At 40.9% G+C, this 26,068-nt stretch overlaps 2 protein-coding genes across 5 annotated transcripts in view; one reads left to right on the top strand and one right to left on the bottom strand.

Annotated features, from left to right (window-relative positions):
- The window catches only part of xpr1a (xenotropic and polytropic retrovirus receptor 1a), a 98,790-nt gene extending 93,150 nt beyond the window's left edge, over positions 1-5,640 (top strand). The window contains exons 14-16 of one of the 2 annotated variants that reach the window (XR_013790396.1): positions 623-844; positions 1,466-4,591; positions 4,622-5,640. Coding sequence is in view for 1 of the 2 variants with exons in the window: in XM_079505813.1 (XP_079361939.1) it covers positions 623-844; positions 1,466-1,523 (280 nt within the window). In the remaining variant the exon portion in view is untranslated. Of the gene's footprint in view, positions 1-622; positions 845-1,465 lie in introns of both variants that reach the window. The other variant, XM_079505813.1, reaches the window with a different exon arrangement.
- A 5,087-nt stretch (positions 5,641-10,727) lies between these two features.
- sin3b (SIN3 transcription regulator family member B) overlaps positions 10,728-26,068 on the bottom strand; it is a 37,335-nt gene continuing 21,994 nt past the window's right edge. For all 3 annotated transcript variants that reach the window (XM_079506631.1, XM_079506630.1, XM_079506632.1), the window contains 5 exons: positions 25,111-25,284; positions 17,203-17,295; positions 17,001-17,095; positions 14,552-14,750; positions 10,728-12,208 (listed from right to left, as the gene is read on the bottom strand). In XM_079506631.1, coding sequence (XP_079362757.1) covers positions 11,972-12,208; positions 14,552-14,750; positions 17,001-17,095; positions 17,203-17,295; positions 25,111-25,284 — 798 coding nt within the window. In that variant the 3' untranslated portion in view covers positions 10,728-11,971. The remainder of the gene's footprint in view (positions 12,209-14,551; positions 14,751-17,000; positions 17,096-17,202; positions 17,296-25,110; positions 25,285-26,068) is intronic.

Below are 26,068 nucleotides of genomic sequence, written 5' to 3'. Positions count from 1 at the left end.
GAAAAACTTTTTTTCCCCTTCAAAATGAGTTAATAGCACAGGCAGACTCTTCACATACTAGAGCATGTCTGAAATAAGTGTCAGAGCTTAAATCGACATGTAAATATGAAATAAATGCTTAAACATGTAGCTAGGTGTAATGTTAGAGACCACAGAAGTGAACCTTTCAAGCCTGTTTTCTCAACTTCTATAAGCCATATCTCCAAAACTGGTGGGTCAAACTGAACAACCAATATGTCAATTTGAAGCTATGATTCCCTGCTTTCATTCAAAATTCAATTCAATGGCAGTCCCTCAGTCAAATTTGGTCACATATGTGCTATTTTAGAGATTAACTATAAAATAGGGATTCATTTGTTATGGAATGTTTACTGATGATAATTAAAATCTGCAAAGTAACTTGTAACTAAAGTGTTCAGTGGAGTAAAAAGTAGGCTACACTATTTGCCTCTGAGATGTGGTAGAGTATAAAGTATTGAAAAATGTACATACTCAAGTAAAGAAAAAGTACCTAAAAATTTAAATCCGCAGCCAATTACACATGAACTTGTTCGAGAACCACTGCTTTACAGCACCACAGTGTCAGAGTCAACATCACCCAACTTGTGTTGGCTGTTTGCAGGCGTTTCGTGTGGAACTTCTTCCGCTTGGAGAACGAGCACCTGAACAACTGCGGTGAGTTCCGTGCGGTGAGGGACATCTCCGTGGCTCCGCTCAACGCCGACGACCAGACTCTGCTGGAGCAGATGATGGACCAGGAGAACGGCGTGCAGAACCGCGCCGGCAAGAAGGCCAGGAAGAGGTCCTACAGCCTGTCGCTGCGGCGCCCCCTGCTGTCCTCACAGTAAGGAAACAAAATGCACCGTTTTTAGTAGAGCAGTGCTCATTTTGACGGCAATTTGTTTTTATAAAATGTATTTTAGTTTTAGTCATATGAAACGCTTTAGTTTTAGTTTACTTTTAGTCGACTAAATTTACAGTTGATTTTGTCGACAAAATGTATTTTGGGGGGCCTTGATGGCGTCGTAATGCCTGATTTTATTTAAGAAAAATTGATGGTTTTGGCAGCTGGATCTTTTTTGAAATATCATGATTTTAGTCTTAGTTAGGTTCAAGGCCCATGTCTGCGAGAATTTGTGTAGGAGATCTAGTTGCGGCTGTAGTCCTTCCTTTGTTGGAGACAGCAGCAGCAGGTCATCTGCGAAAAGTAAGCATTTTATTTCTGTGTTTGCCAAGGGGATGCCTGGAGCTGTAGACTGTTCTAACATTTTTGCCAATTCGTTGATATGTTGAAGAGTGTTGGACTCAGGCTGCATCTCTGTCTAACTCCTCGGCTTTGGGGGAAAAAGTCTGTGTGCTTTTCACCTATTTTAACTGCGCATTTGTTGTTAGTGTACATTGATGTGTACAGTCAGAATTAGGAAGCATTAACATCATGTGTCATTCTGTCCATCCTTCTCTCTAGATCCAAGAAGGACACCAAGGTTCTGATTGAGGACACGGACGACGAAGCTTTCAGCTGAGTCCAGGGTGTCGCACACGCACACGTACACACACACACACACACACACACACACACACACACACACACACACACACACACACACACACACACACACACACACACACACACACACACACACACACACACACACAAATACACACACACACAAATACATGCACATACTGTACACAAAAACAAACATAGAGAAACAACCACATAATGCAAAAGAAAACACTTGAGCAACATAGACATACTGAAGCACAACAAGCATAGTTGAGTATTGCTACAGTTGTAGGGGTTAGCAGTTCCACTTTTTCCATATTATACAGAAGACGTGAGCGGCTACCGCACTAGCCTGGTTTCCAGCCTGCTTCGCTGCGTCCCGTGATTTGTTTTGTCTCTCCAACGAGACAAAATAAATCACGGAACGTCGCGAAGCAGGCTGGAACCCAGGCTACTACTGCACAGGAATGGCACATATCTGGAAGGACACCAACGTCTTTGCTCTTTTCTAAACAAGCTTTTTAGGTTGTTGTATTCATTTTGAGACATTTGTATTATTGGTTTAAATTTATTTCATCTTTTCCATGGAATTCTTTTGGAAGGCTGCATAGATAGGTTATAGAGGACTGTTGTTTACATGCTTATTTTTTACTACACCAGGATTGACAGGGAGAAAACAAGCCAATCAAAAGACTTATACTAAACAATAATAACAGAAACATGAGGAAGGACTCAACAATTCTCAAACATATCAACAAAAATCAACTGGTTTCAACTTGTTGGTTTATTTTTTCTACTCCACCACTTTCGGTTGGTTGATTTTGTTTATTGAGTTTTAATAAAGTCAGTGTACAACAGCAACCCTGGAAGCACTTGCCGGAAAAGTGCATTTAATACATAAAGAAAACATGAAAAAAAATGTATGAATATGTTTTGATTCAAATATGTTTCTAGTCTGTGAAGTTGCTTTGTAATATTTTTTTTTAATGTGCATTATTACTCTGATATCATAGTTATGTACTACTATGTGTTATTTATAAGAATGGAAATAGCTCGAGCATTTGTGCAATTTTTGTTCCTGTATTTTCTAATGTTTGTAATACTGGCTTTACAAAGCTAATGTCTTGAACACCTTCTGTGGACTTCAGGACAAAGACTTTCCTACTAATGTCGTCGTTCTCACCTGTCCAGGCCTGAAATTAGGGTAAACATAAGAGTTTCAACAAAACTCCAGTCAAACGCCACCATGTTTATGTAGTCATTTATCTCAAAGTGCCCAATGTGCATTGCTATAACTGCCAAAGCTTTAGTTCCATGAATGTGTCTCTGTCTAAAGTCGCTTCCTCCATTTAACCTGCTTAAAGGGTGCAAGAGTGGGAGCCCAAGGGAAAGTAACAAGAATGGAGTCATTCTGTAAAAGTTTTGAATATGTAATTGATTGAACTGTTTGATGGGGACAGTTTTGGTCTTTGTAGGTTTTTAATCTACTGCTGGAAGCCCAGTTGATATATGATTAGTATTGCTTGTATTGTTGTTGTTATTATTATTATTATTATTATTATTATTATAAATGTTATGTTGAATGTAACAGTAATGTACAGCTTCAGGTGTTCAACAGAGTTGCATGTTGAGTTATTTCTACACAGAACAGGTGCAATGTGATGCACTCATCACGTCATTGTGTGCCGTAATGTTCACTGTTGCCTTGTTCATTTTAGCACCTTTTTAAAAAAAATACTTGTACTGTTGTGAATTTCGTTTATGTATAATTGTGTTTTGAATGAGCAACAACACCAGGGATAAAAAGAAATACATCTGACATCCATCATCAGCCTTTTTTCTGTTTTTTTTTTAATTATCTTCAACTCTTCATGTACTAATAGTACTATACACAAACGCATACTGTATAGTGTACATGTTCACACAGATGCCCCTACTTGGTGTGGCCGCATGCCTTGCAGACTGAACAATATGTTGTGAGCAACAATCGTTATCGGTTGTAACTGTCCCAGGGGTCTTTGGCCACTGTCTTTCAGAAGGAGATAATTCTCTTTAGATGTAACACACTGTTTCCATTCATGCTCTCTCTTCCTCTTTAACCATTATCCCAAACCCAGAGAGCAGAGACACTATGGTGTTTATTACCCACAAGAAGGAACTTAATTTTTTCCTCTGCTTCTGTTTTCCCATTGTGGGTAAAAGAGAAGATGCTTAATGGTTGCACAATCCTGTTTGTACAGTACAATCCCTGCTTAAAGGTTTGCATTGAAGGCCTTTTGGAGGATAGCTTGCCTATCCAGGTAATAACTTCACTTACTGTCAGAGACGCACGCACGCACGCACGCACGCACGCACGCACGCACGCACGCACGCACGCACGCACGCACACACGCACACACACACGCACACACACACCATTGTCAGTCTCTCTCTGACTGTGTTGTTTGTGTATGTGACAGCAGCACAACCCTACAGCAGATTGTTTTGTAGTAAGGCTGTATGTACCTGTTGTCTTGCCTGCATGCTGCTTTAGTTTAACAATGTACATAGACTTAATTTATTTTACATTACGTGTATATTAACGATCATTGTATCTTCTGGGACAATGGTTGGTTTCATACATTTAAATGTTCTTTGTTTTTGTTTTTGTTTTTTGCTCTAAAACAAGCAGTATTTTTTTAGGTGATGAGGGGCTTTTTTGATTGTTCACAATCCTGCACTCTTTTTTCATGTGTAAATCAATCCAAATGTGTTTGTAAAAAAAGAATAGACCATAGAAAAAATATACATAGAAACAAAGAAACTGATTCTGGATTGTGATTGCGTGTACCTTGTTGGTGATTCTACCTTATTTCCGGGCTCCATCATCCCCGGGGTTTGTGTCCAGGGCTTGTGGAGGAGATGGGGGGACGAGGCAAGGGGAGTTTCTGTAGCCTACACTTCTACTCTTGTATATGAGTATATCGTTGCTGTCAGGTGGAAACCTTGTATGTCCAAAATTGTTCCTTTTTTATTATTATTATTTTTATTTAATATTTTTTTAAATAGTGAAAATTGCAGGTCTACAAGGCAAGCTCGCAACGTGTCACAGTGCGACGCATTGTGAGCTTGTAGATCGGCTATTTTCACTACTCTTGTGCGACACTCTTGTATGATGAAATAATGCATTAATTTATGTAAAACAAAAAAAAAGGTGTCTGGCCGACGGCAACGATATGAGTCCAAGGGAGAGAAAACACGTGAGCATAATGTACGTCCCTTCAATCGTTCCCTTGGTTGAGGAGTATGACACAGGAACTGACCCCAGTCCAGAGTACAGACAACAAGATACTGTTGGAGAAACAACTCCTGACTGATGGTCTCATTGAGCTGTAGCCAACTACTTTTGCTGTCAGTAATAGTGAAAGTAAGTTGATTATGTCACAGATCTAGGATCTATATATGTACACACTGGGGGATTTTTTTTAAATATGCCTTCAAGTGTATAGAGGTAAAAACTAAAACAAAATTATCTTCAATTGACTGATGTCTGTTATTTGTAGACATGGTCATGGAGATGCACTAGTATGTATAACCCACTGACAATAATAGGGTTACTTTGTACAGTTTGATTGTTATGATGACGATGATGACGATGATGATGATGATGATGATGATGATGATGACGATGACGATGACGACGATGATGATAACGCAAGCCCTGACATCACATTTTCTCATGGGTGATAACTGATAATCCACTCGTTTTTACTGCTTGCTGAAACCTCATGATGTAAAAGTCCTAGATATCTCTGCATCTTCCTCTGTCCAATCTCTCGATGTTGTAACCTTTCTCTGACCTATGTAGGGGAACGTGATAGTACCTGTAGTTTGCTAGGTTGTACTTTGATAAGATAGAGAAACAAGATACAAATTTACAAATATGTTACGTGGTTAAATGTGATTTTAAGATAGATAACACTAAAAGAAAGGAAAAGTCTTACACTCCGACCCAACCTCTGACTTGAGTAGTTTGTAAATGTTGAGTGTATAACACTGTGCTATGATGGTTTTCCTGATGATATTTGTATTTCTGTATACACTTTGGTGATTCTGTCTGGGTTTTATAAACCACGCTTATTTTTAAAACTCTCGCCCTGTGTCTGACCTGTTTTTTTTCCTGATGAGAATGACTACTGTGAAATTACATTTCATGCAGGCTTTTTAATTGCAGTGTACCATGTTTCAGTATGTGTTGAAATCCTTTATTAGGAATAACCCCTTGAGATACAATATCTCGTTTTTGAGAGGGTCTTAAAGACAGCTATATACTGTATGCTCTAAACAAGAAAAAACAATTGTTCCAATCCGAGAGGGTTTAAAACCATGAAAACTGACATGATATAGTATGTCATTTTTCATCATTTTTTTAAACAATTAAAATCATGAAAAACAACATAGTATAGTATGTCATTTTTCATGATTTTCCTTAAAAAAATCATGGAAAATCATGAAAAACGACCTACTATACTATGACATTTTTCATGATTTTATCATAACAAAATCATGGTTCCGAATTTTTATCATTTTTGACATACAGTACTATATTTCATCATACTTTTTCATGATTTTCAACTTTGTTTTATCGTGAAAACCATGAAAAACGACATACTATAGTACCAATAAACCAGCTCAGTGGCCTTGTGGTTAGAGTGTCCGCCCTGAGACTGGGAGGTCGGGGTTCAATCCCCGGCCGGGTCATACCAAAGACTAAAAATGCCTGCTTGACACTCAGCATCAAGAGTTGGATTGGGGGTAAGTCCCTGCGACATACTAGCATCATGTCCAGGGGGTGTACTTGTACTTGTACTTGTATGTGTACTTGTACAGCCATGAGGCCCTGGCTCGGCAAGGCTACTATAGTACCAATAAGACGCCCTGAGGGCAAGAAGCGACCTCGCCCTGTCGCATGCACGCATCGGCCTGGGTGATGGCGGTGATGGCCCAGCAGTCTGCCATCAGCAGCCTGGCGCCCAGCAGCCTGGCGCTTTGGAATGGGGGGTCATGTCAGATCAACATATGGAATTAATTCTGTACTGAGAGCATACCTATTTACACACACCTTGACAGTACAGTCAAATAGCCCTCATTTTTCAGACTTCCCGGTCCTTCATTGACATCACCAGTTACTGCTTACTGATGCCTGTGTCCCTGGCGATGACATCAGGGAACGACAGTTTTCTACCTCTGGTCTGCTTTGAGGCAGGACTCCAGAGAAGAAGGGAAGATATAACCTCATTGTCAGCTCTGTAGCAGTGGCCAGCAAACTGTGTTTTTCTGGATCGGATTAGTGAAGAAACACGGGGGACACCCAAATACTTGTAGTCATCAACCTGTTTCAGAGAAGTGTTGTTAAGTTATATAATAATGTAATAATATAATAGCTTATATAGCTTATATAATAGCCCTACCTCCTTCCATGAATTCTGTACTGGCCATATATGGAGCGTGTCTTGAGTGTACAGGCTTTGATGAGGTCAGATCAACATATGGAATGTCAGAACAGGTTTAGTTTAGTTTAGTTTTATTCGCACAATAAAAAACAGTACAAAATAGTTAACATCAATAAAGGAGAAATATGTGCAGGTGAGTTCTCACCAAAGATTACGTACAAATCCTCGCAAAACGCCCAAATCCTCTACGAATCGCCATAATCCTTGCGAATCGCCATAATCCTCTACGAATCGACATAATCCTCGTGAATCGCCAAAAACCTCGCGAATCGCCAAAATCCTCACGAATCGCCATAATCCTCTACGAATCACTAATCCTCGCAAATCGCCATAATCCTCTACGAATCACTAATCCTCGCAAATCGCCATAATCCTCTACGAATCGCCATAATCCGCTAGGAGTCGCCATAATCCTCTACGAATCGCCATAATCCTCTACGAATCGCCATAATCCTCTACAAATCGCCATAATCCTCTACGAATCGCCATATCCTCTACGAATCGCCATAATCCTCTACGAATATCGCCATAATCCTCTACGAATCGCCGCAATCCTCGCGAATCGCCATAATCCTCTACGAATCGCCATAATCCTCTACGAATCGCCATAATCCTCTACGAATCGCTGTAATCCTCTACGAATCGCCATAATCCTCCCAGACCCAGACCACACTTTGGGAACCACTGCAGTAAACACTTAACAGTGTTCAGTGTTCTGACCCCCCATACCAAAGCGCCAGCGCTCGCCCAGCAGTCTGCTGTCACCCAGGTGGATATGTTGACCTGACCCCCCATTCCAAAGCGCCAGCGCTCGCCCAGCAGTCTGCTGTCACCCAGGTGGATATGTTGACCTGACCCCCCATTCCAAAGCGCCAGCGCTCGCCCAGCAGTCTGCTGTCACCCAGGTGGATATGTTGACCTGACCCCCCATTCCAAAGCGCCAGCGCTCGCCCAGCAGTCTGCTGTCACCCAGGTGGATATGTTGACCTGACCCCCCATTCCAAAGCGCCAGCGCTCGCCCAGCAGTCTGCTGTCACCCAGGTGGATGCTTGCACGCCCTCAGGCGTCTTACTGGTAGTATTTGTAGTAGATAACAGTAGCACAATTTTAAATGTGTACCCTATATGGCCAGAACAATTATCTGTACAGTAGTCTATGTGTTTTACTATAGTTTGACTGGATAGCTGAATTCCAATATCCAAAATCTCTGCCACTCGCACTCACTCACACTTGGGTCACTCCAGCATGGTCATGTTACGGTGACCGGCTGTAGACATCACATAATGTAATAAATCATTGCATTGTTTGTTTATTAGCAGAGTTTTATCTAGCACTGTTTAGGCCACGTAAGACCTCCATGAAAGTTATGTGAAGTCCACAAGATGGTCACAAATTTCAGTAGGTCACCAATTTCACCGTAGCATGCCATGCTGGAGTGAGCAAGTGTAAGTGATATAAGTGAGTAGCCAAGATTTTGTGTACTAAGACAACATGTAGTCCAGGAAGGTATTGACATCACAGCCACTTTAAAATACTAAAATATCTAAAACACATATTACACACATAAAAACCCAAGGAATGTGTTTATTGTGTCCTAAACATCATTAAAATAAGATCTGGTTGCAAAAGGGGTGAAGTGTATGGAGCTAATATTGTGTGTCGCTGACACATGGCGGCAGAGTTACCAGGCCGCTATCCATTAGTATCGATAGCAGAGTAACTTTGTGGTGGGCGTTCGAGAGACTGGGTGTGTTGGTTTAATTTATGCGTCTGAATGTAGAGAGGTAGTGTGGCAATGGGTATAGACAGGACAAGGAAGCGTGAGTGACAAGCGGAAGCACCACTACCACCCTAGCCCCAAGCAGCACGGGGACAGACGGCGCATAGAGGTACATTCGGCAAGGGAAAACAGAATGCAGAAAACCAAAAAGGAGTGGTTTTGTCCTTTTCTGATGTGTGCACCTCATGCTGGAGACGAATTACCCTTTAGTACCCTGACCAAACAGGCGCTGATTTTCAATGTTTACAGACATTCAGAATAACGAAAAATATTTTAGGTTTAAAAATAAACATAACAAAATAGAAAGAGAATAGATGAAGAGAAAAACAAATTATACGTTAGTACCCTGACCATAGTATGTATGATGTTTTTCATGATTTTCATTTATTTCTTTTAAACTTCGAAAATCATGTCAAAAACCATGAAAAACGACGTAGGCCTACTATAGTATGTATACTACTGCATACTGTAGTATGTCGCGGTTTTCACAATAAAAAAATATGAAAATCAAAAGAGAGTTGAGCCAGAAGGCAAAGCTCTCTGTCTACCGAGCAATCTTCGTTCCTACTCTCACCTATGGTCATGAAGTGTGGGTCATGACGAAAGAATAAGGTCGCTAATACGGCCGAAATTAGTTTTCTCCGACGGGTGGCTGGCATCTCGCTTAGAGATAGGGTGAGAAGTTCAATCACGCGGGAGAGACTCGGAGTAGAGCCGCTGCTCCTTCGCCTGGAAAGGAGCCAGCTTAGGTGGTTCGGGCATCTGGTTAGGATGCCTCTCGGGCGTCTCCCTAGGGAGGTCCTCGATGCACGTCCCACTGGGAGCCAGGAGACCCCGGGGCAGACCAAGGTGCAGATGGAGGGATTACATCGACTCACTCGCCTTGGAACGTCTCGGGATCCCCCAGGAGGAAGTCACTAATGTTGCTCTGGAGAGGGAAGTCTGGAGCTCTCTGGTGGAGCTGTTGCCCCCGCGACCCGACTATGGAAGATGGATGGATGGATAGATGGAAAATCACATACAATAGTACCATATGTCGTTTTTCCATGGTTTTCATGATAAAAAAATGAAAATACTGAATCATGATTATCCATGAAAAGAAAATCATGAAAATCATGAAAAACTTCATGATTGTCATTGTTTAAAAAAATGATCAGTCGTCTTTCATGGTTTTATACAATAAAAAGAATCATGAAAAATGACTATTTTTCATGATTTTAGATGATAAAAAACGATGAAAAACCTGGTTTCAGTGAGTAAAGTACCCCATCTAGTGGCAAAGTGCCGGTACTACACATAAATCACCTGATGTGGCTAAAATGTCTTTCATAATTTTAGCGAAACAAAAAACTAATTTAATAAAGCTCACAGCAAGTGAATTGTATACTATATTTACCATTAAATTGGGAGTTAATTATAGAGGAGTCTGTTGTTCCTCGGAGTCGGCCATTGCTTATCACATTGCATTGTTTAATTTAATTAAACAGTGGACAACAATGCAATGAGAGACTAAATCTCATCAAAAGGTGGTCTGTGGCTCAAATGCAATGGTTGAAAACCACCGGCATAGAGTGAGGACGTTGAATACTACAAATAGCTAGAATGTAGGATGGACTAACTTTCCAGTTTCCCCATGCACTATATAGTAGTGACTAAGCTTTTATGCATGCCATTTCAGACCCGGAGCATCTAAAGCAGTTACTTCCTATGAAAGTTCCAATACCCCCAACCACACCCTACCAGTTCTAAGCAGTTGCCTATGTTAGCACCCCAAATCTATTTGGACATAAAAATGTGAATGAATACCTTATATTTTATTTCCCCCCATACTCATCTAGACCTGGATATTACTAAAATCAATATATATCATGAGTGGGAATATAGACACACTGTTCTATAACAAAAATAACTGAAAACTGTGAAAAGGGGGAAAAAACAAGGGACAGGATTTAAGAAGGTCACAACTATGTTGTTTATTTCATGATAACTGATACAGGATAAATGTTATACATTCTTCTTTTTTTTTTTTAACACTGATATTTTTTATTTATTTTCAATGTCAGTATGCAAAAAAGACAACAATCCAACGTAAAGATTTGGTGAAATCATGAACATGATTCCAGATGCTTTAGGTGATGCTTTAGAATATTAAACCAATCTTAATTGTGAGGACTTTGCATCACCCTGGTGCTAGTTTTAGATTAGCTAGGATGAAGAATGAAGAAAACAAAATGACAAACAATATGAAAACATCAAGAATTGGCTGACAGCAAACACTGTAAAGAACCATGATCTTCAGATGCATCATTCAACATACTCACGTAAATGCATATATAAAATACATAATCACCATTGTATATATGCACATACTGTAATGTAATTACTACCGTTGTAGTCTGTACGGTGCATACAAAAAGACAAAATGAAGAGAGCAACACACACACACACACACACACACACACACACACACACACACACACACACACACACACACACACACACACACACACACACACACACACACACACACACACACACACACACACACACACACACACACACACACACACACACACACACACACACACACACACACACACACACACACACACACACACACACACACACACACACACACACACACACCTCTGTATAAACACACAAACCAACCAACAGGCAAAAGGCTCTCTGGCTTTTGAATCTAAAAACTACAATGGGCTTTAAAAAAAAGAAAAGAGACATTCACATTTCTCAAACAAACATGATTTCATAATCTCCCAACTGACCAACTGTGTGTCTGTCCATCAGTCTGATCAGCTTGCAGTGCTGATTGCCACCAGAGAAGCCAGGGTGATGGTGTAGTGCTGAGGATTGATGAATAGCTCCTGGGTGCCACATCAAACCCATCACAGCCCCAATATATCAATTAGGGCCAGGTTCACTCGAGTTCAGGCACAGCGTCTTTCTTAGCCCCCTTCCTTCCCCACAGTTCTCCTTCTTACTGTGCACTCATTCACCGACAGGCCACACAGTGGCCTGGCCATGTGCAGACGACGACGGGGGTGAATGAGTGACTGCGTTGTGGAGGTGGGTAGAGAATTGGGACTGCAGCCTTAGACTGTATATTATTTAGTGTAAGAATGTATTGTCCATGCATTTATCCATGTGTGTATGTCCATCTCTCTCCGTTCTCTAAGGTGAGACAGGTGGTTTGCTACTACTGTAATGAACTTGGTATCTGTTAACCGTTTGGCCTTTGACCTCAGTGGACAAACAGGTGGTCTTGCAGGGGATCATGTCCTCTTCCTCGTCGCCCATTAACCAATCCTGGACCGAGCGCTCGGCTGACGCGGTCACGTTATCGGCCAACCATCCCTGGTGCCACTTGTCAAAGCGCTCGTGCTGGTTCGCGGCCACTCTGTGTTGTGACTGTGGTAAGAGGGAGAGACAGAAGAAGGTATATGAGATTATTTATTTTTTTGTGACCTTTTTTTTTTTTTTTAAGAACCCCAGGTTAGCACAGTCATTACAGGAGAGGGAAACAACAGTGATGTATACATATAACATAATACATGCAAAACAAATACAATGGAAACCAAAAGAAAACGTGACAATGTTGTTGAAACAGACAAACATGGATGGATCAGACTTTGTTTGCAGGAGGTATATGAGATTCTAATCCATTAGCCAAATATACAGCAAGATAAAATACTGGACAATAGTTTGCCAATTTGGCTAGCTAGAAGCATAGCCAGGGGTTGAGAATTATCCATACAGACAGCCAATTACAACTAAAAGTAATATACATTCCAAAAGACCTGAGTAGTTGGGATGGGAACGGCTCCTCTAAATCCTACTTTAAATTGATGAAGCCCTTTGCACACCAAGCACATTATTTCCATGTGAAAATATTGCACATATATATATGCACACCAATGTATATTATCGCTTACACACAAACTGAAAGGTTGTCGTCTGTTAATTATTTGTGGAACATTACATTTACTGGTTCGATTTCTGGCCAGCCAGACCATTTGCTGCATGCATGTCACTTTGCTACTCTGTATGTTTCCTGTCACTCTACATTGATTAGTGTTCATTGCGCCGGTAAATAGGCGCTCTCTCCATCTCTACCTCCCTAGCCCCTCCTCTTCTTTCACTCATTGAGCTCTGCATCTCCAACTGCATCCACAACAGAATCCTTAGCCTAACAACAGCAATTTGCACAGATGTCAGAGATTCCATGTATGGGTGTGTCCATATTTGGACAGAATCTGGACACATACCGTCATATCCACAGACAACTTGAAGTTTGTCTGTCTGAGGCAATGTCGCTGTTACTCACTGGCTGCGCCAATGGCTCTGAATTTCCACACATGGAGGTCTTATCGAAGCCCTTTTTCACTTTATCAAAATGTACACTGTTTATTAGTGTTTTTTGGAAACTCTATTTAACTCTATGGGCTAACGTCACTGCGCATTTGCGCCGTTGTCACGGTTACGTCCTGTTTATAGTATTCGTCATGGACACGACGCCTCCAAAACCACATCTCTCGACAATTAAGCTTACGCTCAGCTTCAGCAGAAAAGGGTACATTTCATTGCAACACGCGGCCCCACAGGAGTATTAGCAACTCAACGTATAGCTCAGCCTCAACGTTAGCACTAGCAGCGTGTTGTTTACAAATGGAGCAGGAGTCAGGACACGTGTGTGTGCAATGACAGGTTGCACGTGTGACCACTGACGGGTCGCAAGCATGTGCGTGCGACGTGCGTTGTCGCGCCATCGGGACAAATGTCGGCTATTGATGCTAATCGTGTTATGATTACTATAATTACTGATCTTTTGAGAATGAGCTTCCCTCTCTCTCTCTCTCTCAAGGATCTGGTGTGTGTGTGTGTGTGTGTGTGTGTGTGTGTGAGAGAGAGACAGAGAGGCAAAGACAGTGCTTTGCCTGCTTCGTGGACCACTTGGGGGTCTGCAAACCACCTTCAAACAGGTAAGGACTAGTTGTTTTAATTTGCTGCTGCCGTCCCTTGGCCAGGAGACTCGTGTGAATTAATGCCATTTCTTTTTACAGAAATATATACACAATTAGCCCTTCGCTAAACCCCACCCCAAAAAGCAATTATCCAATGCGTATCCAAATAGTTTAGAAACTGTTGCTATGCAGGACAATCTTTTGTCACCTCATAGCTGTCAGTAGGTACGTTTCTATTAACCCTTTGCTACAAGTCCTTTATGCTGTGTAGAGGCTGTCCAGGGACAGTTTTTTGTAACCAATGAGTCCATCGGCTCCTCGGAATAGATTGTAGCCTAAATATTAAAGTAATTTCCTGACTTTCTATTTAACACCCCGAACGCCCAGGGTTATTTAATCCATTAAATCAGAGCGCCCAGCGATTTATAGCAGCGGAGCACACTTAGCAACGGACCGGATGCTATCCCGGATGTAGCTGAAGTAGCTTGATGTAGCCAAAACACTCTCGATGCGATTGACAACAACGGGACCACAATGGGCCCTCTAACTAGAATTGGACGGAATGGTTTAGAATCAAGAGTTATTCACGTTTTAAGATTTTCGGTCTCGTCGGTTAAAATGGGGGGGAACATTTTCTATGACGTCCCACCGGGACCTTATATTTGGTACCATATTAAAGGTAAAATGAAAAAACTTTTGAACAAGAGCTGTAGAAAAAAAAAACATTTTCATTGGGGTTGCGCAAGGGTTGATTTATATTTGAAAATAAAGTTTAATTCCCACCCAGTACCTTTCTGGCCTTCACCAGGGCTCCTCTGCGGTACATGTAGTCCTCAGAGTTCATGACAAACACCATCTTGTGGGTGTTGAGTTTGAAGCGACAGTCCAGGCTGCCGGCACTCTCTACGCCCAGCTGACGGTGCCACTCTCTCCTGCAGCGCATGGCCTCAACCTGTCGGACCTGCCAGCGACGGAAACGCCGTAGATTCCTGAATGAAAGCAACGATTGAGACTGTTGATCCAAACAAACTGCTTATGTACTTGTGGAAAAGAAAATATGTTTTGTATTTGAGCGGCACTAGCCCCTCCTATATCCAGCATTTAGTGTATTTTACATCATGATTGCGAATGCAATGAGCCATTACTATGTAACCCAGGCAGAACTGTCTGTCACGCTGTGACACCACCCGCCCGCCACCAGAGGGCGCAGCTGTATCACACACAAAAAATCACACACACACACACACACACACAGTAAAAACCTTTAAAAAAAAAGAGAAAAAAATAAATAAAAATCGTTAAAAAAATACAAAAAAATACAAAACTTAAATAAAAATTGTTATTGCAATTTACGAGCTGCGTCCCGCATTTGCGCGTCTTGTGTATGATGATAAGAGCGCCCCTCACTTCACACGGGTGTGACATTTTAGAGAGAATGACAGAACAATGAATTTGTATACTGTATCTATGCATATTCTCACACACACACACACACACACACACACACACACACACACACACACACACACACACACACACACACACACACACACACACACACACACACACACACACACACACACACACACACACACACACACACACACACACACACACACACACACACACACACACACACACACACACACACGTTTCAATTATATCATTAAGGTTTCCGGAAGCAGTAGAGAATGGCAGCATTAAATAACGCTAGTTTCCATGATCCATCCGTCCGTCTGTGTCTGGCTAAATTCTTGTGCCCCGCCCGCCTCCCCCTTCTCTGGTCGAGCGGAGTGAGAAGAAAATGAACGTGCATCATGACAGGCAATGCTGAAGCCAAGCGGCACACAACAAGCGCTAAATAATAAGCTAGCCGTGTGTGGTGTGTGTGTGTGACTGTGTGTGTGTGCTGTATGCTGTGTGGTTTACGTCAAGTCACAAAATGCTGTGGACAGTCACAGAACAGATTTGTTGCAGCTCAGCATTGCCAAAATATTCCTATCAGCAACTGGCCCACTCTCTGTCAGGCATAAATTAAACTCAGTGGATCATGCTGAAATAATCTGATGCGAGTTGTACAGCTGCGCCTCCACTTCCAATCTATAATTAATTATACGTCGCCGTACTGCGGAGCACGTGCAGAAAATAGCCGATCTACAAGCTTACAGCGCGTCGTCGAGCATTGTTAATGGATGTGTTCATGACTCGTTTCTGTCACATCATAAGATACTAATGTAATGGGTAAAATAATCACTGAGATCTACGAGTAGATGATAGATCGGAGTCAGACTCGGAGCAGGCAGCCAGGCAACGCTGCTTGCCTGAGCCTGGGAGCTCATAGACATATGGAGCTCACTACACTACAGTAGGCAAAGAGGGACAAGACAGGCGAACATGACTGACGATACATTACAATAGCGAAAGGGGCCATCTTGTGGCGATAGACTGTAATAGCAGTCTCTGACTAACAAAATGAAATAATGCACGCATGGCCACGTTAAAATTAATTCGACGGTAAAACCGGAAACTGTGGTGTTTTCGTTTTAAATTTAGCAAAACCGCCCAACCTTAATATATATATATATATATATATATATATATATATACCCATGTCCCCTTTCCCCAAAAGGACCACAACGGAAACAAGCCTAACGGCTTTCTTGTGTCTGTATCCTTTTGAATTAATTTTCAATAAAGTTTATATATATATATATATATATATATAATATAATTTTCTATTAAGGTGACTTGTTTGATTGACATCAAAGGGGGCTGTCAGCTCAAATCCTCAAAGCAATACTTTTTCAATCCCCCCTCCCCTTCTAATTCTGTGTGCGTTTGTCTTATATGTAACGCCCCCTCAGGTACATTTTTTAACTATTTTCAGCAATGGAATATATATATTTTTTGCTGGGTAGATCTTGTTTAGCTGGTCATTTTGAAAGTAGCCAAAAGTGTGGGCACCCCTGCCTTAATGTGTCATTCAAATGGCACGTAATGTGTATACAAAATGTATTGGTAGATAAACAGAGACCTAAGGTATGAGCAATAATGAGAGGATACAGCAGGCTAAGAAGTTAGTACCAACTTCATTTCACAGAGGAGTAATCTGTATTCCGAAGAATGACAGGCACAGCAAAAGCAGGCGAATAAGCAAACAGCAGTAGCTAAAATCTCAGTGTAGTTGTAGTTAAAAATTACACCTCACTGTCCTACATACGTGTTTAACTCTTTCTTACCTAGGCAGGAAAACAGGTTTGAAGAAGTAGCCATCTGCCTGAGCGCACAGACTGGACTCTGACCCGGCAAAATGCTCCATGTAGCTGGACAGGCACTAAGGTAACAAAAACAACACTTTATGATGGAATAATCATTTACAGTGAAGGGAACCTTTTCTATGGTGTGTGTGTGTGTGTGTGTGTGTGTGTGTGTGTGCGTTACCTGTAGATCTAGTGGGTCATCAGCCTGGGCCTCCTCGGTGTCCAGGAGCTCGATGGTCAGGGTCACATGACCCTTGTTCTGGATAAACATCACCTGTTAAAGTAGATGACAACAAACGTAAACCTCAAGCAAACAAGACTGGGATTTAAGGCAATATGGTAAGGTTAAAAGTGTTAAAGAAGAACTTTACCCATGTTCGATATTTTTATCTTCAATTGCTCCTCACCAACGATCATTATAAGATGTCACCATTTCTGTCTACTCACTCTGAGTCTCATTGGTGGGCTGTCGACAGTTCAGAAACCTGCCTACCAATGACATCGATTGGGGATTGCAACATGTGACCCCATTATTAAAAAAGTGTAAATAAAAGTTTGACATCTTGCCTACCGATGATGGAACTGGTTTTCTCAACTGTCCACAGCCTTCCTCTGAGACAGAGCAGTAGATAGAAATGGTGTCATCTTATAACGAGCCTAAGTGAGGACCAATGTGCTTTAATAATGAATGAATTAATATCCAAAACTAGTCTTTTTTGTTTTTCTTCCCATTCTAATGCATATGTATACAACAGAAAGGTCTTTCATCTCAAACTGTCAGATAATGTAGCAGTGCTACAAGGTCCCTTTTATACACAATATCTGTCAAATGATTGATGGCTTACAATAACTTAAAAATAACTAGCTGGAATGTGAGGGGGCTAGGGAGTTTAACTAAGATGAAACAGGTTATGACCAGGATAAAACAAATGCAATCTAAGTTGGTGTTACTGCAAGAAACCCATTTGACACAGAGTGAAGAGTTAAAACTGAGGAGGAGATGGCAGGGGCAAGTTATAACAGCAAATTATACATCACAGGCGAGAGGAGTGGCAATTCTTATCCATAAATCCATCCCCTTCCAGATTAATAACATTTCTAAGGATACAGGAGGAAGATATATAATACTACAGGGAACATTATTGGGTGAGCACTTAAATGTGGTCAATGTATATGGGCCAAATAATGATGACCCACGTTTCTTTAATAACCTATTTTTGATACTATCTACATTAAGAGGTAATATTTTAATGGGAGGTGATTTGAATGTGGCGCCATGCCCTGCTATTGACAGATCGACGGGGAGGGATATTTCACATGCACAGGCAAGAGTGATATCACATTTTATGTCGGACTTGGGTCTGTGTGATATTTGGAGGGATTTACACCCAGGCAAGAAGGAGTTTTCCTGTTTTTCTGCCACTTATCGCACTCACTCTCGCATTGATCTATTTTTGATTTCAAAGGGTCTTGTGTCAAATGTTATGGGTTGTTGGTATAACAGCATTGTGATTTCTGACCATGCACCACTGACTATTGACTATGCACCAACAAAAACATTTAAAGGGCCCCCAAGATGGCGATTTGATACAAAATGGCTACATTATCCTGAGTTCTTACAATATTTGGAGGGGCATATAGATATATTTTTTGAAATAAATACTACACAGACATCCCCCTCTGTTAGATGGGAAGCATTCAAAGCCTACATACGGGGACAGATTATCAGTTATACAAGCTCCAAATCAAATAAATTCAAGCGACAGAAAAATAAATTGGACAACTTGAAAGGGAATTATTTTCAAATGACACCCCTGAACTACAGCAAAAAGTAGCTGTAAAAAGAGCACAATACAATGAATTATCTTCAAATAAAGCCCTTTCTGATTTGACTAGGCTTAGACAATCATTTTATGATCAGGGTGAAAAAGCAGGGAAATTATTAGCATGGCGCATCAAAGCTCTACAAAATGAGAGGGCCATAACTGAAATAACGAACTCGTCAGGAGTCTTGACAACAGACCCTAAAGAAATAAATGACACATTTAAAGCCTATTATGAAAAATTATATACTTCTGAGCCTCCCTCAAACCCAGAGTTACAAACTACATTCTTGAATGATCTGGAGATTCCTAAAGTATCTGCTGAAGCGAAAAATGTGCTTAATAGACCAATACAGCTTGAAGAGATATTTGAGGCGATATGTGTGATGAATAGTGGAAAGGCACCGGGTCCCGATGGAATTCCTATTGACTTGTATAAAACATTTAAAGAAAAATTGCTACCTCCGTTCCTAGAAATGATAAACGAGGCCTTTGAAAATGGTCTTCCACCTACATTACAAAGTGCCCTGATAACAGTTATCTTAAAACCAGGAAAATGTCCCTCCAAATGTGAGAGCTATCGACCAATATCACTACTTAACTCTGACACCAAGCTATTGGCAAAGACATTAGCATTGAGATTGGATAATTATTTGCCATCATTGATACATCTTGATCAAAATGGTTTTGTCAAGGGGAGACAAGGCTTCCATAACATTAGGAGAGCTATTAATGTCATTCATGAAGGGAGGGACATTTCATTTTGTCTCTGGACGCGGAAAAAGCTTTCGATAGGGTGGAATGGCCGTATCTCTTTGAAGTATTGGCTCGTTTTGGACTAGGAGAGAGGTTCTGCAAGTGGGTCAAAGTGCTTTATGATAACCCAAGGGCAGAAGTAATGACCAATGGTATAATATCTGTTCCTTTTACGTTGTCTAGATCTACAAGACAGGGTTGCCCCCTGTCTCCATTACTGTTCACACTCTCTGTCAAAATGCTCGCCATAGCGGTCAGAGCTCGCCCGACAATCACTGGTATCACAATAGGTGGTGTTGAGAATAGTCTTGCTCTTTATGCGGACGATATATTGCTGTTTGTGAGAAATCTATCTCAGTCCCTGCCGTCCCTCCTGGAACTAATCAGGTGTTTTGGTGAATTTTCAGGCTACAAGGTGAATGACACCAAATCCAATATTCTTTTCCTAAAAGAATCTGAAAGACTTAATCCACCAGTTAACACGGTTTTTCAAAACTCACCACAAGGATTTACTTATTTGGGAATAAAGATAACGCCTAAGGTAGGAGAGTTGATTCAATCAAACTATGACCCTATCATAACCTCAGTTACAGAATCAATTAACAGATGGACACTACTTCCCTTATCATTGATTGGCCGCATTAACATAAATAAAATGAATATTTTACCCAAATTCTTGTATTTATTCCAGTCACTACCCCTACAACCACCTCCCTCGTTTTTTGCTAATATGAAAAAACTCTTTACTAACTTTATTTGGAAAGAAAATAAATCCAGATTACGATTGTCACTACTCTTCTTGCCATATGAGAGAGGGGGGCTAAAACTTCCCAATCTCTACTGGTATTATATGGCAGCTCAGATAAGAGCAGCAATGTTCTGGTTTACTGATAGAACATGCATATCTTGGGTGCAAATAGAGCGTAACACAACATCTTCCCTGCCTTTGAACCTTTATTTATACTCTGACTCCCTTCAAAAATTACAAAAAAAGACAAAGAACCCCTTTGTTAAGAACACGATTGAAGTCTGGTTTAAAGCACAAAAATACCTTGGTTCAGATACTAAACTTTCACGTTTTTCTCCTTTGTGGGGTAACCAGAATTTTAAACCTGGGAGTCATGATGGGGGATTTAAATCATGGGCAGACAAGGGGATTGCCAAGATCTCTGATCTGTATGAAAAGGATGTACTGATGTCTTTTGAAGGACTTCGCAGAAAATATGGTATTCCATCAAATCATTTTTTTAAGTACCTACAGATAAGAAGTTTTATTTCAAGTACCCAAGATAACTCAATCCAGCTGCCATCTCTATCAGTCTTAGAAAAGATTATTGTAAGTTATTCTGATGGTCGTGGTCAAGTATCTCTGGTTTATGATATGTTTGTGAGGTTGTCTGGGGAATCCTCTGAGGGTAGAAGATTGGCCTGGTGTAACGATCTAAATGTAGAAATAAGTGTTGAACATTGGGAGAGGGCTTGCTACAAAGCCCAAACACAGACGATCAATACCAGATACAAGTTACTACAATACAAATGGTTGATGCGAACGTATATTACTCCTTCTCTACTCAATCGTTTTGATCCTAATATACCAGACCAATGTGTAAAGTGCAACGTGGAGAAGGGTACATTATTTCACTGTTTATGGCAATGCCCAGAGATCATGAAGTTTTGGAAAGAAGTACTTGGTATATTATCTCAGATAATCTCAGAGGATATTCCTATTTGTCCACAACTGTGTATCTTGGGTATATTTCCTAATAATTTAAGAATTAATAGTAAAAAGAAGAGTATGATTACTTATTCTCTTCTACAGGCTAAACATACAATTGCACTCTTTTGGAAAAACCCAGACAAACCAGACATCAAGCAATGGTACAAAGAATTGTCAAATTGTCTTGCACTAGAAAAATTGACTTTAGCCATTAAAGGGAAATCTGATGACAAGAAATATGGGGACAGTTCATGCATTTTATGAACAGCAATCCATTAGGACCGGTATTAGATAATCCACAGTAATGTGGGGAGGAAAATGGGGACCATATCTGTTTTTATTTGTTTTTGTTTTTTATTGTTGAGTTGTTTGTTATGATTGTATTTTTTATTTATTTGTTGTCATTGTATTTGTATTGTATTGTATTGTATTGTTGTATTGTATTTGTATTGTATCTGTTATGTTTGTTTTTTCTGGACATTTTATTTAACAAAAGAGCTATAACTGTAATGTTTTTTATAAATGAAAAAGAACGTCAATAAATATATTGTTTAAAAAAATATATATATCCAAAACTATACAAAAATGATCACATTTCTATCTATAAGGACAAACCTTATTAAAAAAAAATATTAATAGCATATGAAAGCCTTTTGAAATGTGTATAGGTTACTGAATTGCAGGTGCTGCCAAATAAGTAATTACTAGGCTACCTCATGCCAGTCATTTGCGCAAATATATAGGTCAGATCAATTAGCAGAGCGGAGCAGCTTCTCACTCTGCAGCACAATGACCAGCTCTTCTTAAAGTTTACTTACTTTAATAATATGACATAGTGTTGGATCACCAGACAAACAAACCTTGGATTATAATTATTATATAATATTATTATAATTCTTTCTTCAAACGAACAGCACGAGCCTCGAGGTTCACTGTTCACAGCACCCAGGCAGGTGTTCTTAATCGCGTCACATTCCCATCAAGTAGCCTATACCACACTAACTTTGCGATCAACGTTCTTAATTTGCTTATTTTATTTGTAAAAAGCAACACTGTATTAAGACATGGTAGTATAATATTGGTGCAAAATGGAAATATGTAATTAAATACCGGTAGTTAATATCTCAATTAAAAGGAGAGAGAGAGAGAGAGAGAGAGAGAGAGAGAGAGAGAGAGAAACATTTCTTTGGCAATGTAAAGCCAATAAAGCCCTTTGAATTTAATTGAAGAGAGAGAGAGAGAGAGAGAGCGAGAGCGAGAGAGAGACGTAAAGCCGTTCCATTTCAAAGAATAAAAAAATGCCGTCTAGCGCGAGGCCTCAGCCGCACCATTCACACAAACTAAAAAGCGGCTCTGTCTCTGAGTGCAATATTAAAGTTAGAAAATCCCGCTTTGGAGAAGATGCGCTCCGACGGGGTTGTAGTGGCAGCGGCAGGGAATCAGGTATGCGTGGACGGCATGACTGTAGCTGCACTTGTTGACTTCCTCGTTAACACGTGAGGACGGAGGAGGCTCTGCGAGGCGCAAGCATGGCTCGCCGACCAAATGGTCCGGCTCGCGGACCAAAAGGGGCCGCTTTTTTTGGGTCAGCCCTAATTATTACCATCTGGGTCATCCACGAGAAACTTGAGTTTTGGCGTACTTGGATCTTTCTAAATTTGTCAAAAATATTAGTCCGATCTACAAGCTCACATTCAGAGTTATAGATCCAAAATATTATTGGTACTTTTTTTTCTCTTCCGTTATCTTCCATTGCTAGCCTCCACAGGCCTCCCATTGTAAAAACAGCCTACATGACAATCCGCGCTACACATGCACAGGGTTATTAGTGGTTTTTCTGCTCAAAATGGGATGAAGTACCATGTTTGGGACCTTATAAAACATTAATCGGAGCCCGCGCTAAGGAAATTAATCGTCCGCGCATTGGTACACAGCCTAGAGTGAGGCTAGACTACAGATATGGAGAGCTATCACTTCCCGGTCGGGCGGATGTGGCTCTTTTTCTTTGCTTATGTAGCGCATTTCACTGGCACTAGCCTCACGATCGCGCCTATGGTAACAGCTTGGAATCGGTTAATCTCTTCACATAATGTGGGAAAAAAAGAAACATCCCATTGAGCCAAATAGGCTAATGCGCAACATTTGTCTACTGTGAAACAAAAGACATTTTATTAAATGAGGGAAATATTTTAGTTTTCTATCAGTTGCGATTACTGTGGTGTAGTTCTTGGCTTTAGGAAGCTCAGTGTTTCCCATAGAAATATTTAATGTACGGGTGGCTAATAATTGTTCGTGTAGGTGAGCGAGTGTTCATGTCCGTGTCTTGACCCTGATCTGCTGCGTGTGTGTGTCTGCCTCATCTTGGCTGTCTGTGCACACTGTAGCTTCAAGCTTGGTGAAGCAGAGATATTAGATATATTATTATATTAGATATCATAGCAGGACTCATGAGTAATTTATTTATGTTAACAAAATCCACTTCGATTCGTTTGCGCTGTGATTTTGAGATAAAGATTATAGACAATACTTACAGCATTTAGAACATTCACAAATGTATGCACATATGTGTGTATTTTTGGGCAAGTGAACAAGTGACCTGTACTTGCCCAAACTTGGGAAAGTGCAAGAGACCTTAGTGTCAACCTCTGCCTAAGACAATATGAGAGTTGTACTGAAATAACTGGCCAGATAGTGGACGATGCCTTCACTAAAGTGAAAGAACTGACACTGTCAATGTTGATCAAAGGAGACAGACATTTCAATGGCAGAGTGTTAGATTGCAGTATTGCAAATAGGCTTCGTTTTGCACCCCTAAGCAACTACACTTCAGAAATAAGCCCAAACTAAAGCAACCAGCAACTATGAATATTAAGCTATGTTACAGGGAAATCTATCCCAAAGCGCTGCAGATAATGTTTTTGTCTGTTGCAATCTGACAGTTTTAAGTAATCTTTAATTAGTCTGAACAAGTTTGTTTGGTCTGGAGGCACCTTAACAAGCATCCACGTTAAAAAAGAAATCCATGGACACAATCACCTTGCATGGCTACATTATAAACAATAAAATCCACGTAGAAAAAGTTGTAAAAGGCCTGGGCCGCGGCTGAGCGGTCCAGGCACCTAGGCCGGTAATCCAGCCTGACGGTGTGCCGTGGGTTCGAGTCCCGAGCCCTTTGCCGCTTGTCCCCCCCCCCCTATCTCTCTCCCCCTTTCCTGTCACATTACTGTACCCTATCAAATAAAAGGCAAAAAAAAGCCATAAAAATATCTTTAAAAAATAAAAAATAAAATAGTTGTAAAAACAAGATGGAAATGATAATCACAGACTGCTGTAATGGCCTCCATCTTTAGCGTTTTTTCTTGGAATTGAGGCTCAAATTGAGGTGATTGAACAGAACGTTGATGTTAGGAGCTCATTAAGAAATGGGCGCTATGTCGCGGTAACGCGGTTACAATATTCTGATGAAAGTGAAAAGTAACGATCGGCAGATCAGTTATGGACGATTTTTACTTCCGGTTCGTTTGGCGGTGAATTTCAGGGTTTTCAAAATAAAAGGCCCCGTGCATCTTGTTGGCAGTGAAGGGACAGCGCCGGAGTTCAATGGTGGCAGTCAAAGAGTAAATTACCAAAATGCCAGTCAACAAAACGTTGTTAACAACATGCAGAACATATATTTCTTATCGTGAAATACATCTTTGCGGTTAACCAGCTATCCATCGGCATCCCTGGGGGGCGGCGACTGTGCCAAAGTAAAATGGTGGGGGAAACAGGACACACTTTGCATTCTGCTCACCTTGAAACAGTTCTCCTCAGCCATGACCCTCTCTCCTTTCCACTGGTAGCTGGTCTCCCAGGCCGCCCTGACGCACTGAGAAGACAGGTTGCCCCCCGCTGCCCCCCTCTTCCTTTCAGCCAGGTACAGGTCAGCCACCTGTAGGCACACCTCATCACTGACCAGGTGCTGCAGCTACAGAGAGATCAGGGGAAAAGGTCGGAGACAGCGAGGGAGACGAGGAGATCGTAAAAGATGTGGAAATTATATATAGACCGGTTATAAATTAGCAAACAGACTTTTACATGTTTGAAGGGAAGGTTAACCCATTAAGACCTAAGACTAGATTCTACAAAATGTCTTCTAAATCCTGACAGTTTTCTGAAAAACGTATGAGTGGTGCTCAAACTCTTTCATGTCAAGGACCCCCAGAATTATCTGTATTTGGCCGCAGACCCCCGTCTGAAAATATTTTTTTCCAGGGACACTCCCCCAGAAGCAAATATCAGAGTTAAAAACGTTTGCTGTGAAAGAATATATACCGTATTCAAAGACTTCAAAGACATTTCAAGAATTTTCTAAAATAGCAGATCTACAAGCTCGTAGTGCGGCACTCGGTGCCACACTATGAGCTTGTATATCTGCTATTTTTCAATGGCTAAAGTATTGAAAAAATGGTTCAAAGCTAAGGTGACACAGATGCGTTCCAGGTCTTAACTTTTTCTGTGCCGATAGGTGGTAGCATACGCACACCTAAGGAATGCCACACGTCCACTCTAACTCTACGCTCCTCGTTTCCTTTCCGGGTTATTCAGGAAGGTGGGAGCTTTAGTTAGGAGCACAGTGTTCAGTCACATTAGCTCAGACCCCTTAGCTACTGTATCATTACAACCAGTTACATTTGCTCAGAGATGCGGTACAAACTTACAAATGATTTACAATCGTCGGGTGCGCGGCGGCTCACCACGGACAGCGCTCG

The sequence above is a fragment of the Electrona antarctica genome (genome assembly GCF_951216825.1).
Source record: "Electrona antarctica genome assembly, chromosome: 7".
NCBI classification, from domain to species: Eukaryota; Metazoa; Chordata; class Actinopteri; order Myctophiformes; family Myctophidae; genus Electrona; species Electrona antarctica.
This window is presented reverse-complemented; position numbering and strand designations above follow the sequence as displayed.